The sequence below is a fragment of the Dermacentor variabilis genome, chromosome 1 (assembly GCF_050947875.1).
Source record: "Dermacentor variabilis isolate Ectoservices chromosome 1, ASM5094787v1, whole genome shotgun sequence".
Classification (NCBI taxonomy): domain Eukaryota; kingdom Metazoa; phylum Arthropoda; class Arachnida; order Ixodida; family Ixodidae; genus Dermacentor; species Dermacentor variabilis.
Window position 1 is genome coordinate 257414390 of NC_134568.1, and position 16475 is coordinate 257430864.

Genomic DNA, 16475 nt, shown 5'->3' on the forward strand with positions numbered 1-16475 from the left:
ATGCATTTAGTTTGAGCTAATGTTGCCCAAGGTGGATGTGGACAAGGAGAAACCTGCATGTAGCACATTGAGCACATGGCTCTTCCCTTGAGCGAAGTATTTCCCGAATGCAAACAAGGGGCTGGCGTTCGGAGATGATGTGTCGTTGCTGCATGGGAAACAGGGTGCCCTTCAGGCAGAGTTTTGCATGAAGCTATTGGTCAGTGGGCTATTTGAAGTCCAGTACTATGACTGGTTTATTTTTGTTTTTATAGCCTTACTGACACAAATGTGTATGAGTTTGCTTTCTGTGATAGTACAGTGCATGATGATTGCAGTGAAATTTGGCACGGTCAACAAAAGTATGGTGTCCATTTACTACATGTGTGCTATTGATTCGTGGCATGCATCAGCTCATGCCACCACCAATGCGGTCAATGCAATCTGCTATCTATTCGCGTTTCATAAATAAGTTGCAGCTTTGGGCCCAGGCAGGTTGGAGCATTACTACCGTATTTACTCGCATAATGATCGCACATATTTGTCAAAAAAATTGACGCAAATTCAGTGGTGCGATCATTACACAGGTTAAATTTCCCGCGAAAAGAATTTTTTTTCTTTATCCCACATTTGCTACGGGATGACAACAGGATGTGGGACACCAAAACAAAAATGGAGGCCGGCGGAGCAAGCCGAACACGCCGAACGCGATTCTTTTTCTTCTCGTGAGTGCAATACGCGCATTGAAACAGTTTCTTCCGTATCAGTAATAAATAATACTGTTAACACCTGCCAAGTTTGCTACAATAACGTAGCCATGTCCACTTTGAGGGGACAGAAACAGAGATGGGTGCGCATAGCTGTCAGTGACATAGAAACACATGGCGGGCATGCTGCGGAAACTGCGGCACTTGTATTCACTACTCTCCTAATACGGCACGTTTCTGCTAAGGGTGGGCAAATATCTTTGCTGTGTTACAAGCCTCGACATATGAATAGGGTACACTTCTAACGTATCGGCGTAAACGTGGCCCCTATCGTTGCCACTCGCTATTTGTTGCGTGCCCATGAGTGCAGACGACAAGAATCGAAAGGCGCCTTTTTTGTGGTTGTTGGCCAAAACCATTATGAAGCCTACAAGTAATAAAGCCAAGGCAAGTTTGGTTGTAGCTATTTTTTTTTCCCCATGGAAGTGCGGATAGTGATGAAGGGAATGAAATGGGGCATCTGCTTAAGAACGTTTGGCGCGGGGAGACCGCTTGGTATGTTTTCAAGAGTCGTTCATGTAGCATGTGACAGCATTTGACAGATGGTAAGCGCGATCATCATTAGCTAGACTGGGCACACGAAATATCGCTGCGAGAAGTTCGGGGTGCGATCATTACATGGGAAAGAAAAAAATTGAATTTTGACGACAAAATTTAGGGGTGCGATCATTACGCGAGTGCGATGATTGTGCGAGTAAATACGGTAATCAATGCAGTGTGGTCTACATCACACATTCAAAATTGAGGATCACTTTAGTGTTCCTTTAGTTTTTATAAGTGACATGCAATGCACAGAAAACATGATGGCCATTCTTCATGTGTCAGCATTTGTAATATGGCTTGGAGAGAGGTTATTTTCACTTATTCAGACCACTGGGATCAGCATTAGAAAGAGCACTTAAAATGCATTTGGTAGATGTTCCTTTTCTTAAAAAATTTAAGGAAGGGCATACTGGCATCAACATAGAAATTTTCATGTAGTATACACCTAAAAGCTTCAGGTATACTGCTTTATCATGTCAGTGCTATTTTGAATGTTCTTGAAATGTTAGTTTTTCATATTGCTAGTTTCTGGCTATGATGTTAATATTTTGCTCTAGTTTTTGTTTGTTATAATGAAAGCAAGCTAACATAAATGGCAATATATTAAGGTAATACAAAACTAATAATAAAAGCCAATTCCCTGGGATGTTAGGAACTTCTTCATAGGTGCTGGCCTTATTCTTTTAAGTTATTAAATACAATAATGCCTGCTGGACAGAATAGAAATGTCACCATGTAGGATTTATTAGGATGAAGTAGCATTCCAGATCATCGGGCAAGGTGGGAGATTTTACTTGTGTTCTTGTGCAATACAATTCTTTGTTTTATATCTATTCTGAACCTCGCCCTAACTTTCCTGTTTTTAAAAGGCCTTTTCATTGTTTAGTAATTTATGACAGTTTTGTCTTTGTGGGAGTAACATTGTGGCCATGTTGCATCATAGTGAGGTGTTGTGTATGAGGAACACATGACAGCAGTTCCTCCCAGGCAAGTACTGTCCAGAAGTTAACCGTTTGACATTTGATGGGGATGCAGCTTGAGTGAGTGCATTGAAAACATGGATTGTGATGAATTATTAAACAGTTTTCTTGGTTGTGCCTCCCTTGCAGAACACAGCCTACCAGGTAGGATGCCATTTCAATTTTGGCAAGCTCTTTGTTGTCTTTGCAGCTTGTAGAAGCTTCTGCCATCTCCCTTTTACCTCGGTGGTGTCTCTCCCAGTTGTGCAGTCCTACCTAGCCTTGATGCGGGGGTGCTCCTGTAGCTCCCTTGTTTCATCACCCTTATTGCTCGTTTAGCGGCTGTTCCTTGTCCTTGTGTTTGGCCCTTGTTGTTGCTCCCTACCCTCCCTCCTACTTGCTGCTGCTCTTGCTGCTGCTGCTGCTGCTGCTACTGCTACTGCTGCTGCTGCAAGCAGTTGTCTTGGCCTTTGTTCACCTATGGCTCACTCCACAACCAAGCATTGATTTTATTGGGAAGCTTTTCTTTGAATACTACTCCATGCCATCAGTTAGCTTTGCTGCACATTCTTTGAAAGTAGGTGGTTTTTACCTCTGCTAACAGCAGTGAATTGTTGCACCACTTATTATCTGCAGTTATGGCTCATGGTGGAGGTCATATTTTTCGTTGAGTCTTTTCACAGCTGTGTAGTTTTCTTGCTCTGACCATGTTAGGTCTCACTCACATTTTCGTTTGGGAATGAAGCATTTGCAGTAGTAAAAGATGGTAGAATATTCAGCATTGGTTGATGTAACTTGACCATATAGCATCTTTTTTTTTGGGGGGGGGGGGGGGGGGGCCATGTTTAGGAGGAGGAGGCAATCGTTTTTCCCATTTCTTTTTTTTCCTTGTAAAATGCCAGTTTTGTTCAGTAGCTTTCTTGCGGATACATTTGTGGCCATAACTTTACTTTTGGTCTTCAGAATTTACTACAAGATTGACTCTCCATGATTCAGTACTATTCTCTCACTTCAGTGATTTTAATACTGTGTCGGGCTTTGTGGTATTTCTAGCATCGAAATTGCATTCAATTACTGGGCTGCTTTTGAAATCCATAAAGGCAAACATTGATGCCAGTCATCAGTGCTGCATAATTTTGTTCTTGCAGTATTACGTGGATAAAGCTTGTTAGGCATGTAATAGTAATGGATCAGCGTCCAACTCGTTATTATGTAGGATGTTATTTGAAATTTGGCTGGTATGACAGCAGGTGAAATCAAATTGCAGTGTAGGATGAGTGAAGCTGATGTGCCAAGTTATGGCTGTTGCTCATTGCCCAGTGCTTGTCTTGTGTGTAATGTGTTCCTACTGTGTTGCTGGCTGTTGACTGAGGCATTTTCTTAACCTGTGAAAAACAGTGCATGAGAGATCCTTTGTGCCCCTCCTCTCCCTTGAACCCTTGTGTTGCCCTCTGTTGTGCATGTTGTTGGGTAATTTTTATTCCTTACCTTGTAGATAGGTTGTGTATTTCAGAATTGAAAAATGTCTGTGCATTATGCCAGTGGCATGTGTCAGAACATCAAGTAAAGCACTAATGAGGCTCTTAGTGGTATTTCTTGATTTAGGTTCCTTTCTGTGATTAGGGATTGCATCTTTGGTTTGCTGTATCCAACACTAGGGTTTTCATTCTCATACCATACAGAGAATGTGTATGTTTGCATGCGAGTAATTTTTTTTTGAGGCACCGAGGTATCCCTTATATGAATGACAGAATAATTGCAACAGTGCACTGAAGGAATTTTTTCTTTTGTTAGTCAATCATTTGGTTTAGTTCATGCAGCCGCATAAATGCTTGCAGAATTTAGCCAGAGATTAGCTTGAAGCACTTAAGTCAGAACATGGAAAGCTCTGCATTCTTTAAGGATTATGCATTTTTTAGCCATCTTCTTTTACTAGTGTAGATGCAAGTTACAAGTATGTCAGTTTTCAAATCACTGAAACAAATTTTTTCGTGGTTGTTTGGGCTCTTAAATATTTACGATAAATACTTATTACAAATATAATAAACTGGTCACCAAATTCAAATTCCTGTTGAACAAATGACCGGTTATGTTCTATTGGGTTGTTAGGTGAGGTGAGGCATTATTAGGATAGCCTGAGGCTACCAACATGTTCTACTAAATTGCCCAAACAGTCACCTTAGCCTGAGGCATTCTCAGCCTCCGAGTTGCATCTCAGCCTATATTCTGACTTACATTTTACAAGAATTATTGGCAATACATGCTGGTTCACTTATACAGCAGAAATGGACATGCAAGTTTTATTGTGATGAAAAGTGCAATTGGACCAGGTGTCATGAGCAATGTGTGCCGATGCTTCCATTCAAAATTCATTTGCGTGTGCACCTGGGTTGCAAATGAAGAGTCTGGGACTTGATCAATGACATGGCACAATTTTAACAGGACACTGTCTTATTTTTAGGTGCTGGTGATTGAAGTATTGCAGTAACCACAGTGTCTTAGGTGCTGCTGGCAAGGATGGTGGTTTAGTACCACCCAATTTTGTTCATTGAGTTTAGCTTTCTAAAGCAAATTTTATTATTATACACCTTTTGATAGTTTCGGTGTTATTGAAAATTGCAGATTGATAAGTTTATGGAAATGTGGCTCAAAGATGTTTTATACAGAAAAGCTAAGCCATTCAAAAACAATAAATTACGTTCAAAGATCCCCCCACAAATGTGCTGCTTATGCTTCCCAACGCTTCTTGCTACAAGGAATGGTTTCTTTGTGGCTGTCATAAGCATGAGTGCAGGAAAACAGGGCACCAGAATCGCTAAGCCATTAACACCATGCAATAAAACATGCACAGACAAGAGGGGCCATCTCTAAAATGCTATGTGGATACAAAGAAAGCCTACTACTCAAATGCACACATCTAGTGTGAGCAGTGGAGTTTATAGGCACACTGATTCACTGATTACCCCCATGACAAAGGGGGATATAATATAAAGGCCATTTGCATTTAAATTTTGGACCCCATAAAAAGTCTAGTTTCAGATAGTGTAGCTATACAGCAGCCTCCACCTAAAAATGTTACATTTGAAATGCAAGTTAATGTGTCGGGAAAAGCTTGCAAAAATAGACGTTTCTTATGCAGAGATTATGAAAAAAAAAATCGAAGAAAAGAAACAGTGCAGCTCCGGAGCATGCACCTCTAAGGCCACGTTGTGCCAGTCATATGCTGAGCATTTCAGAGGCAGTGAGCTAGAACTTGCGATGAAAGGCTGCTAATAAGAAAAGGACTAAGTCACCATCCCTGAAGTTTTGCCAACATTGTTCTTGTATTATTTGTTTTATTTATGTATTTAATCAAGATACCTCTAGAGGTCCCCAAAGCGAGTATTACGTAGGGCGTTTCAGTAGTATATACCACTCATCGATGACTAGTTTAGCCAGTTGAATTCTATTGCAGTCTGTCTTTAATTAAAGGGCCCTTCACCAGGTCCAGCCACTTTGAGCTGGCAAGTGCCGTGCATACAATGTGCGTTAACGATCGTGTCTGCTAAGTATTACATCACTGCGCGCTGCGGAAAGAGCTGAAATTGCAAACTCAATGCTATTTACTAGTGCAGCTATGTACACGGCAGTGCTGTGACTTTGTTTGTAGTGGCGCGTGATTTCGAGAATTATTCAAGGCAACATCTTTTACTTGTGTAATCTGTTGCTTCACTAAACGAATTAAAGTTTAGGGAAATAGTGAAACGCACAAACCGAAAAAAAAATTCCAATCAACACAATCTTTAGTTTATCTCGGCGAAGATATTGTTTTCGTCGATGAGCATAAAATTTTAGGTGTCACATTTTCTTCAAACCTCAGCTGGAACCCAACACATCCTTAATATTTATAAAAAAAGTATCTAGTATAATTGGTGCACTAGCTCGTTGTTGATATATCTTCCCCTTGAAGGTGAAAGTACAAATACACCACGCCCTCTTTTTGTCTTACATAAGTTACTCTAGTTTGGTGTGGTCTTTTGCGTTTTGCGATCCTGCTATTTCTGTTCTGATTCTTTTGAACAATTTATTAAAGATACTGCACGTCTAACTATCAGAGATGTTACCTCGCGAACGAGAAGCACTAATATCTGGCTTGTTCAAGTTTTTCGCAATAATTACAAATTCCAAACCCTGCTATACAATTTGCTAGTGATTCTCAATAAATGCAGCCACGTAAGGAACTTCTTGCTGAAAGAACTGCGGTTCTTTTTTATAAATATCAAATGATTTTGCTGTCATGAGACGTTGAAAACTCTATCTTTTTTTCTGCTTGTACCTTTCTGTCTTTATTATACTTCATATAACACAAAACACAGCAAGAAAATCTACATTGTATAAGTACATTATTTCTTTGATATTTCGTTCCTTTCAATCATGGTTCTTTGTATGGTTGTATCTCGCCTTTTACTATGTATTTTCTGCTGTCTATGCATTTTCTTTCCCGAAGACATAATTGTATATGATGTACTGACGTAAGCAAATTTTTAATTCTTTTTTTTAATGTATTCATATTAGGAAATGGTAAAAAACATTTCAATACTTTTTTTAATGATATTATGTGTTATACTTTTTAGTTATTCTTGTTGTAGTCCCAACTCCCTTGTAAAGGATTCATTGGCCTAGTCAAGCTGTCCATAGCAGCTTTTAGCCAATTAACTTCTCCAGAATATTTTCTTTCTGAGGAATAATATGATTTGAGTGGATTTGATTTGAATATCTGCATGTTTTTATTTCACTTCGCACCGCAGCAAGAGAGATGTATGTTTTGTCTGCTTGTTCCCACGTCGAGCAGTCGCGTGCACAGACAATGAAACTGTCATTTTCTACCGTGTTCAAGCGTGCGATCATGCTCTGTGATCCGCTTGTGTGCGCCTCAGTGTTCGTGTAGCACTGACTTATACCGCCAGTTAAATGTACTTGTGCACAGTGTGCAAAATCGTGCTCTGCTCGAAATGAGACAAACGCAACAGGTCACGCGTGAGGCCATCAGCGGAAGTGCGCCGCACAACAAAAAAGCGAGGGGGAAATAAGAAATGAAGGCTGGGCCCATGACCTATGCATCACACAATCCTTGAGCTCCGGTATGGGAGAACGCAGGGAAGGAATTTCTATTGCGGAGGCTAGACTGGGCAAGTGGAGAGGGTGTCTCTTTTGGTAGGGGCGCTCGCCTCCTGAAATCATGGATTCGCAGCAATGAAATTTTTTTTTTTGGTTATTAATGAACAACTTGAAAAATTGCGGCAGAATGTTTCCTGGAGGCCACAGAATAACTTCTATTGTGTAAGCGAAATTTGCTATATGGTTTGGTGAGGGCCCCTTTAAAGACTGCATGGACGTATAGCTGTTGCATGCTGTACAGACAGGCACACTTTATGACAATAGTTGGTAGCACATGCTAGTAGAAAAAAATGTGCAGTTCTTTCCCAGTGGTGCACCTTGTAAACTTTTTTTGAAGTAGTGTTTTGTGAAGGAACCTGTTCTTGTTAACAAAGATTGGCTGGGAAGAAAGGAAAGCCTCCTAAATGTTAAGCTGATGAGCATAGTCATCTTAAATACTTTCATTAGAAAGTTCGCTGTACCTGATGTTCCTGCACTTTTCATTCACAGAAATGCGTTGCCATTACTGCTGTTTCTGTCAACCTGTGTGTTTAACTGTGAGACAGTATGCTACTTACAAGTCCCCAGGTTTTCTTGCTGGCCAGGACGGCCACATTCTCACAGAGTGCAAGAACACTTGGATACTGAAATTGTAGTGCACATTGACAATACGCAGGTAGTCAGAGTTCTTCAGAGTCAGAGTTCAGAGCACTCCACATTTTTTCATCTCTTAGCTCACCTAAGAGATGGCTTGAAAAGTGTGGTGTGTAATGTCATGATATCTTTGTAATGTTTCATTGATATGATATTTTGGCTCATTAATTTTTAAACCTTCCTTCTTACAAGGATGTGCACTAGCTGTACTCTGAAATTAGACACTTACACTATTGTAGACTTTGCTGCACCATTTTATAAAATGCTTTAGAGCTTAGCTGGAGGTGTGTTGTAAATCAGATTTGCTTGGGCAACATACCATATTTTTGTGTGCATAAGCAGCCTTTGACGTCACACATTTTCCAAAATTATGTCCCTTTTGAAAAAGAAAGAAGGAGAAAAAAAAGAATAAAAGGTAATGAAATAGTTTAGAAATGTGTTCTCAAAACATGGAACGAGAAAAGCATTGCAAAACACAAGGCAAGGAGGAAGCAACAACAGACTGAGCTGATGCCACACTAGAGCATTTATTTTTCATGCCATCCTTTGCACCAATTTTGTTGTTTCGTTCTTTAAACAGCCAGCCTGAAGAAGCACTTGTTTTGATGGAACACTTCGGAACTTTCAATCACCACTACTCTAATAACACAATTTGTTAAAATTTTTAACATCATTTGCTTTGAAGTTTTGATTGCTTCTTGAAACTAAGAGCAGTCATTGCAGCTGCACCTTATGGAAATATTTCCTGCTTGGTTATGGTTTGCCTCTTGTGCTTGAACGAATCACGGAGACAATACTAGTATAAAATAGTGTGCCTCATCAGCCATGAATGCTGCTCTATAGTTTCACTGGCAAGAAAATTTGTATATTACCCGCACATGGCAATTTAACTTCCAGATTCTATATTTTTGAGAGGAAGTAACAAATGCAAAAATATGGTATTTTTGTTCTCTCTGTAATTAGGTTGTATGCTCTTTGCATCGGTAAAGCATAGCTGTGATTAAGTTCTTCACATAAGTTTTATAACCTTTGCAGGTTGCTGTCATGCAGTAATGTTGTCATTTGTCAGAGTAGCGCTTTATCAACCATTGTTAATAATATAGGAAAATTTTTAGTAATCTGTTTCTTTAGGAAAATTTTGTTATGGTTGTTTCACATCATGCAGTTGAGAAAAAAAAAGCATTTAGTATACATAGGCATGATTGTTTACTGGCGATTTCATCCTTATTTTTCTTGTTTTATGTATTATATTAGCACTCCATATGTCACGATTGGACAAATTCAAATTAGGTTCACATGCTACTAGTGATGGCCGGTACTACCTTTATGGAAGAAACCATATGTGAGGATCCTTCGTGGTCACATAGACATGTCTTTCTCTCTCCCCCCCCCCCTCTTTTTTTTTTCTTTGCAGCATACAAAATGGAGTAAACTTTTGTCAAAAGAGATTTTCTTACATATGTTATATTTGATAATCAAGTCCCGTTAGGTAGCTTCATTTCCGTGATAGTGTTATGCAAGATCCCCCAAGAAAGAAAGTACTTGTGTGGCCACGAAAGACCTTTAGTCCTAGTGTTGTTTTATGGAAACTCTGCATTATGTGCAAATTGTAGAAGGCTATCATATCCTAAATGTATAAATTTCTTCTATGTCGTTTTATTTTTTGTTTGCTTTCGTTGTCTCAAGGTTAATGACATGAACTTTCTTTTTGTTGCAGATTTTAACGGCTATTCAGGTGGAGGGTTTTAACTTTGTAAATGTATGCATTTTATCTATACTGCCATACCTCTCTTTCTGCAGCTCTACTTTGATGCTGTCTTTAATATTTGTGCTTGAGCTTTTCCCAAAACATTTTTTTTCTTGCTTTCTGTGCATATAATGTATGGTAGATAGCTTAAATGAAAGTAGTTTCTTCTGTAAAGAGTGCTTTTTGTATCATACACCCAAATTGTTATGTGAGGACATCCAAAATTTGGACACTTGTAGCTACAGTTATGCCTGCTTATAGATGATTTTATCAGCAGTGAAAAGTTTGCTATTATGTTGAGCTGTTAATACAGATTCGCCATTGACTACTGACAATGCACAGAGTGTTAGGGCTACTGCAAAGAGAGCCGTGCAGAGTTATTTTGCATCTACCCAGTAAAATTAATAAGTACTACGTACTTATGGCAGGTAGAAAAAGCTTTGTGTTTCTGAGATGTCAGTGCCCATGTTTTTTTTTAATGATCCCTTGTAGTGTTAGAAAAAAAAAATACTTAATGTAGAATTCAGGTTGCTTCACTGCTATCTTATGGAAACATAATAGCAAATGTTCCCATATTGTTTTCTATTGGGTAGTCAGGGTGTCGTTTGAAAGAGTGGCATAGTTTCTCATTTGGTAGCGGGATTCTTTCTTTGATTTAGTAGAAATGAGGCATGCTTCATCTAGACATTTTTTGTTTTGGTTTTAAATCATGTTTCAGCTGCGACAAACAGGCCCTTTATTGGGCATCGCCTATTATGTAAAACATTTCTGAACCAAAAGGGCACCTAGAAGAAATTGCGAAGGCATCCTACTCTTTCTAATGGTGGCACACAATTTTAGGCATAATGTTCATGACCACTAACTATGCTATATGATGCTCAGGACTCCCGTGCACAAATACACAGAGAAAGTGAGCCCCAGCTATCGGGCACCGAGTTTTATTTTGGTGGGGAATGAAATCCAAGCGTACATTTTAGTCACCTGGAGAAGTTTGCGGGATATTTTTTTTTTTTTTTTTGTAATTGTCTAGTTTGTAATAACTTTGTAATACTCAGTATTAAATTAAAGCATATTGAAAAACATGTTTCAGTTGTTTGCAACATTTTATCTTTGGTGTGGCTATTTTTGCCTTGCTTAAAGGAAAGCCTGTAAAGTTACTGAAACTCATGTTTTTGAATGTGCTTGAAGACCTAGTATTGGCATATTTTCTGTAAATATAATTGCTTCAATATAATTATTTAATAATTACAAACTAGTTAATTTGGGTACGAAAGCATATTGGAGGCTTCTTCACATGCATGCATATAAAGGGCTACATATACATAAAAGGCTTCATGTTTTTTTTTATTTGTTCTAATTTGGTGCATGTTAGCTAGTATACCATGTGTCCCACATAAGTTGTGCCGAAGTTTAATATTATGCTGGACAAAAGTAGCAGTGGCTGGACAGAACCAAAGTGCTGGTGTTTGCCGTCGTTTGAAGCAAGGGAAACTGTTTTTTGTATTTCACCTAATTGCGCTATTGTGTGGCATTTTTTCATGTTTCGTGGGCATTCTTTTCAGTATTGGAGAAGAATGTTTGTGTAGCACATAATCTGCTACAGTAAGCTGCATCAGGAATTTTTCAGAATAGTCTACAATTTTCTCTGACTATAATATATGAGATGTTGAATTAATAACTAGTTATGTAATTAGGTGAAATTCAAAAGCAGTCTGACTTGCTCAAAGCGACGGGAAAAAATATTACCTTTATTCTGGCTAGCTACGTGGCACTTGCATATTTTAAAATTTTAGCACGAGTTAAGTGGGACGCATGGTATATCGGGTGTTGCGCTTATAAGAAGTGGAAGCATGGGTTTTGTGCCACCTAAAAATAAAGATTTAGGGGAGCTTTATCTATGCAGTTTCTACAAAATGTCACTTGGCAACTCTGGCAATTTTTTTATGCATCAAATTCCGACAAAGTTGGCAATGTATGTTCTCCAGAGTGCATTGGCCATGAGCACAGTGCAACTGAGAGTGGCGGGGTTCTTTTGTAAATTTATTTTAGCCATTGGCATGTTCTCAGCCCATTTGTGCCCTTCAAGAGTCGAATTATACTTGCCACGCTACGCTTCGCCGTACGTGATGTCGGCACGAGCATGGCAGTAGTAGTGTTAATGTCCGAGACATTTCCACATGCAACCGTTTTCACATTCTCTTTTGGCATAAAGCTTTCAGCAGAGATGTAACCTTCTGTTTACGATATTATCTTTTTTTTTTTATATATCTTTAGCCCAAAAAGGAGCAGGAGGATGCAGTAATGCGTAGAATTGATTGTAGTTGACATCAGAAGCAGGAGCTCTTTGTGCTGCCAGGTCCAGTTTTGGTTTTCATTGTGTATTTTTACTTACTATTCAAAATTATTTGTGTATGCAAATTGAGCTATCTTTTGTGGGAAAGGAGGTGCAGAGAAACTTAAACCACTCCCCGACCAAAAAAATTGCAGGAGTTGCCTTTTGATATATAAACTGCATTTTGAGCAGTGTTAAAGCATTGAATTGATTGGTAGGTTTAAGTATTCGGTTCTGCCACCCTTCGAAATTTTGTTGATCCAAATATTTGCAAACTGTGGTAATGTAAAGTGATGATTATCTCCCTATACCTAATCCATGGCATGGATTTTTTATACCTGTGAGGTGCCCAACTGGAACTGTTCGTCTGATCTTGTGGCAGCTGAGAAGCTACACATAAGTGTGCATTAAAGTAGTGGTAGAATTAGCGAAGTCATAATCTGACTTATGGCATGTTTGTATAGCTCTGTTGGAAGTTATGGTAGGGTGACACTAAGATTGGTGAATTTTGGATCGCATGGATAGTGGATTTTCACAGGCATGTAATACTCATTTGACATACCAACCTTGTCAACTTGAAGTGAGACTATACTCGTGGACAACTTTTATTGGCTATGAAGCGAAGGCTAAGGAAGCTAAGCACGCCTCTTTCACCGCTGCTGGAAGTAGTCCCGCAGTTTTGTTCACGTTTTCTTACGTGGGAAATAGAAAACAATATTACTTTAGTTTTTTACAGTACCTTATTTGAAACGATATGTCATATTCACTAGTCAGCTGTTGGTATTTTATTGCATTTTTAGTTTGTTCTTTCGAGTTCTCGCACACCCGAAACCGTCGCACGTTTTGCACTGTCGCTTTCTGTCCTGCCATCAACTCCCCTGGGAGGCAGTTGACCAACGTTAGCAACAAAACACTGTTAAGCGCACACACGCAAAAAAAAAAAAAAGTGTTTGCAGCGTCTGCGTAGAAACCAAGCGAACCCATCTGGAAATCGCAAACTTTGGAATCTGCAAACGAGTGAGCGGGCAAGATGACTGCTGCACCTGCTCTACCGACACCAGCGTCGATTGCTCGTCCAAGTCCTAACCGATGCCATACGGCTGCTTCGGAGCTCTGACGCAGGCTGCGATGCTCGCTGTTCAGAACTTGGTACATATCGGATGTGAATAAACATTGATTCACGCCGAGTTAATTGTATCTGCCTTCACTAAAGTAGAGAGGTGCGAGGTTGTCGAAACCGAAACTCGTACCGTGCACACCCGGACTACATTGCGTACGAATACAGTCATGTGCAGAAGCCCCGCGCCCGTAGCTTTCGCTTCATAGCCAAGAAAAGTCCGCGAGTATAGCTACAATATTGCATCCATTCTTAATGTAATTTCCGATTTCACCTTCATGAAAGTTTGAGGCTCCTGAAGCTGGTAGTTATTGTCTCCACCCCACCCAAATGTATCTACAGCTTTGCATCTAAATGTTCAACTGTTTGTTTTAGCATTTCCACATAACTATTTTCTGGAAACAAATTTCATAATGCAGTTTTCATCATAAGTGGGCACAACTGTGTTGAGAGCATGCGGTAGTGGCATCCTGTGTAGTCTACATATGTATTTTTGCTGCTAAATTAGTAAAAAGAAATGTGTATGTAAATTACTTTCAACTTTTAAAGGAACACACATTTATTTATTTATTATTTTAAAGCTTAGAATGGGCTGTAAATATTGTAGCTTAAGCATCAGACTTGCACTGGTTTAGAATGTTATGGTATAGTGGGGATTTTTAGAAAGAAAGGAATATTTTCTTGCTTAGAGGCCTGCAGGGGGCATTGACATGCCCTGTACTAGTTTTTTATAATTATATGTTCTCTTGTACCCTTACATATTTTTTTTTACCTTAAATTGATATCATGAATGCCAGGAAAGCTTTTACACACACACAAAAAACTTAATTTGTGCTTAACTGCAGAGATGCTGAAATCAGCATTGGAGATGCTGCTTTTGCATGTTCTCAGATAGGATTTCTTCTAGAGTTCAACAGGCTAGCTTCCTGTTTCTAAAGTCTAGAATTTGTCACTGGTTTGGTTAACTGATTTATCAACCACTTTTAAGGCTGTTTAGGTAACTAAACATTGATTTCTGCTGCATACACCAACAGTACACTGTTCGTTCACTAGTCTTCTCTAGGAACTGGTCTTTCTTTGGCCTACACTGGCATTGTTTCGACATTACCTTCGCGGTTTCATCTGTGTACATAGCTTCACTTTGTAGCATCTCTAGCCTCCTTGTGCCGTATGCTTTCTTTCCAGCTTGCAGTTTGCTTCTGGGTGTTGTGCATTAGCTTGCTTGTGTGTGTAATGATGCCTTGGATGCTGAATTTAAACTTTTTCTTTCTGTCTTGCAGCGAATGGAAAGAAGAGAGAAGTTTGAAGCTGCCATTCGTGAAAGGGAAATACGCAGACTTGAAACTCAGCAGAGGTGAGGATGTTGAAAGTGTGTTAACAATTTTCATTATTTGGTGGACGCCATGTAATCGTTTTTTTTAATGTTTTTCAGGCTTTGACTATCTTTCATGAAAAATGCTCAGATTATTTTTATTTTTGTGAGTTTGTTTCCTTAATTTAAAAAATATTTATAGTTTATCAATTATGGGGTGCTATCCAAAAGTTCCTGGACTGGGTGTACAGAACGGTTTATTGTTACCGTATATCGGTTTACGCTCAGTTTTCTTTGAAGTAGCCCCCGTGTGACTGAATGCATCTTTCTCAGTGCGTTTGCCAGTCTTGAAACACTTTCTTCAAGTCATTTTCCATGAAGCTGTTGAGGCCCTTCTGCACTCCTTTTGTGAATGATGTCCAGGGTCTCACATCAATGCTCTTTGAGCATCATCTTCAGTTTTGAAAACAAGGTAAAGCTGCAGAGGGCCAGGTAAGGTAAGTAGGGAGGTAGGAGGAAGATTGGTACAATTGCTATAGTGTGCTTTGCCAAAAATTCAGTGGACGTAAAAGAGGTGTGAATGGGCAAGTCAGGTTCAGGTAATTTCTGGCAGATGTCCTTTTGCAGGCGCCACAGATTTTCACGATGAGAATCTGAATTAAGTCTTCCCTTTGAGAACAAATTCCTTGTGGACTACTGCTTTTGCATTAAAGAAAACAATAAGTATAGTTTTGGTAGCACTTGTCTGCTTTTTTTGGCCTCGATGACGTCTGGCTCTTCCATGGTTAGATTCTGCTTCGTTTTGAGGTACAGTACCCATAAACCCACAATTCGTGAGCAGTGATGACTGTTGATAAAGGTTGCGTCTGCATGTGAGTGGCACGAAGCTCCATGCATACATCAACATGCCGTTGCTTCTTATCAGCAGTCACGATTGGGGAACGAATTTTGCGGAAATGCAGTGCTTTTGCAGGTCTCCAGTGAGGATTGCTTGTCACTGCGTGTAACCGATTCCTACCATTTCACACAGTTCATAAATAGTTCAGTGATGATCTCCTTGAATTTGTGGAATTTTCGCAACATTCCCTGGTGTTGTGCTGGTTCGTGGCTGTCCCAAATGCTCGCACACTGATGTTTGACCCCACTTGAGCCAAGAGTGGCTTTTAAAACACTAACTGCATCCCGTAGCAGCATCACGCTATGCCTAACACGGCATTCGAAAGTTTCCGTGGCACATTTGCCTAATTTCACGCACACCTGCTGCTTATGTCTTTCGTACACTTTTCAAAATGCAGACGGTTTCTCACACTTTATCACTCTAGTCACTCTAGTGCATGCTGCTGGCGAATGAACTCTTCTATCACCCTGTCGCTTGATACATCCACTTGTGTGATATACATGCAGCCATATCTAACAGCAATAAGTGCATACTTTTCTTATTTCACACACAATGATGCCAGTCTGGGAGCTTTTGGGTAATAGCACTTCATATAGGGTTGGAACAACTGCACTAAATGCACCCTAAGCAATTATTCATGCCAGTGCGTCAAAATGAGCATTTTAGGGGAGTTTTGCACAGAGCCTGTGCAAAAAGAAGCATGTGAATGAATGTCTCGTTTTTTGTTTTATTGACGCTGCTTTGCTAGTAAAACTGAAATTGAATCTTAAAAAACGTGCTATCTTCATCATAATCCTGCAAGTCAACGGGGCAACCATAACCGTGGATATAGCTGATGTAATCGGTCTTTTATTCACTATTTTCGTGCCTTTGTTGCATTTCTCTCTGGAAAAAATTCCAATATACTGCTTTTGTGCAATCTTGTATGTGCTGCTTGTGCTTGAGTTCCTCGTACCAGATTGTCGAGGAGCTCAAGGAGATCAGGCCAAACAGAAGCCTCCCTGGACTCGTATTGTCTAGCACAGCTTTTG

The 16475-nt window shown here is 39.6% G+C and overlaps 1 protein-coding gene across 13 annotated transcripts in view; it reads left to right on the plus strand.

Moving 5' to 3' along the window:
- kis (chromodomain helicase DNA binding protein kismet) overlaps positions 1-16475 on the plus strand; it is a 209878-nt gene that overhangs the window by 99109 nt on the left and 94294 nt on the right. For 9 of the 13 annotated variants that reach the window (XM_075673530.1, XM_075673529.1, XM_075673528.1 and 6 more), the window contains 3 exons: positions 2399-2413; positions 9756-9797; positions 14515-14588. In XM_075673530.1, the coding sequence (XP_075529645.1) occupies positions 2399-2413; positions 9756-9797; positions 14515-14588 (131 nt within the window). The remainder of the gene's footprint in view (positions 1-2398; positions 2414-9755; positions 9798-14514; positions 14589-16475) is intronic. The other 4 variants (XM_075673537.1, XM_075673540.1, XM_075673535.1 and 1 more) reach the window with 3 other exon arrangements.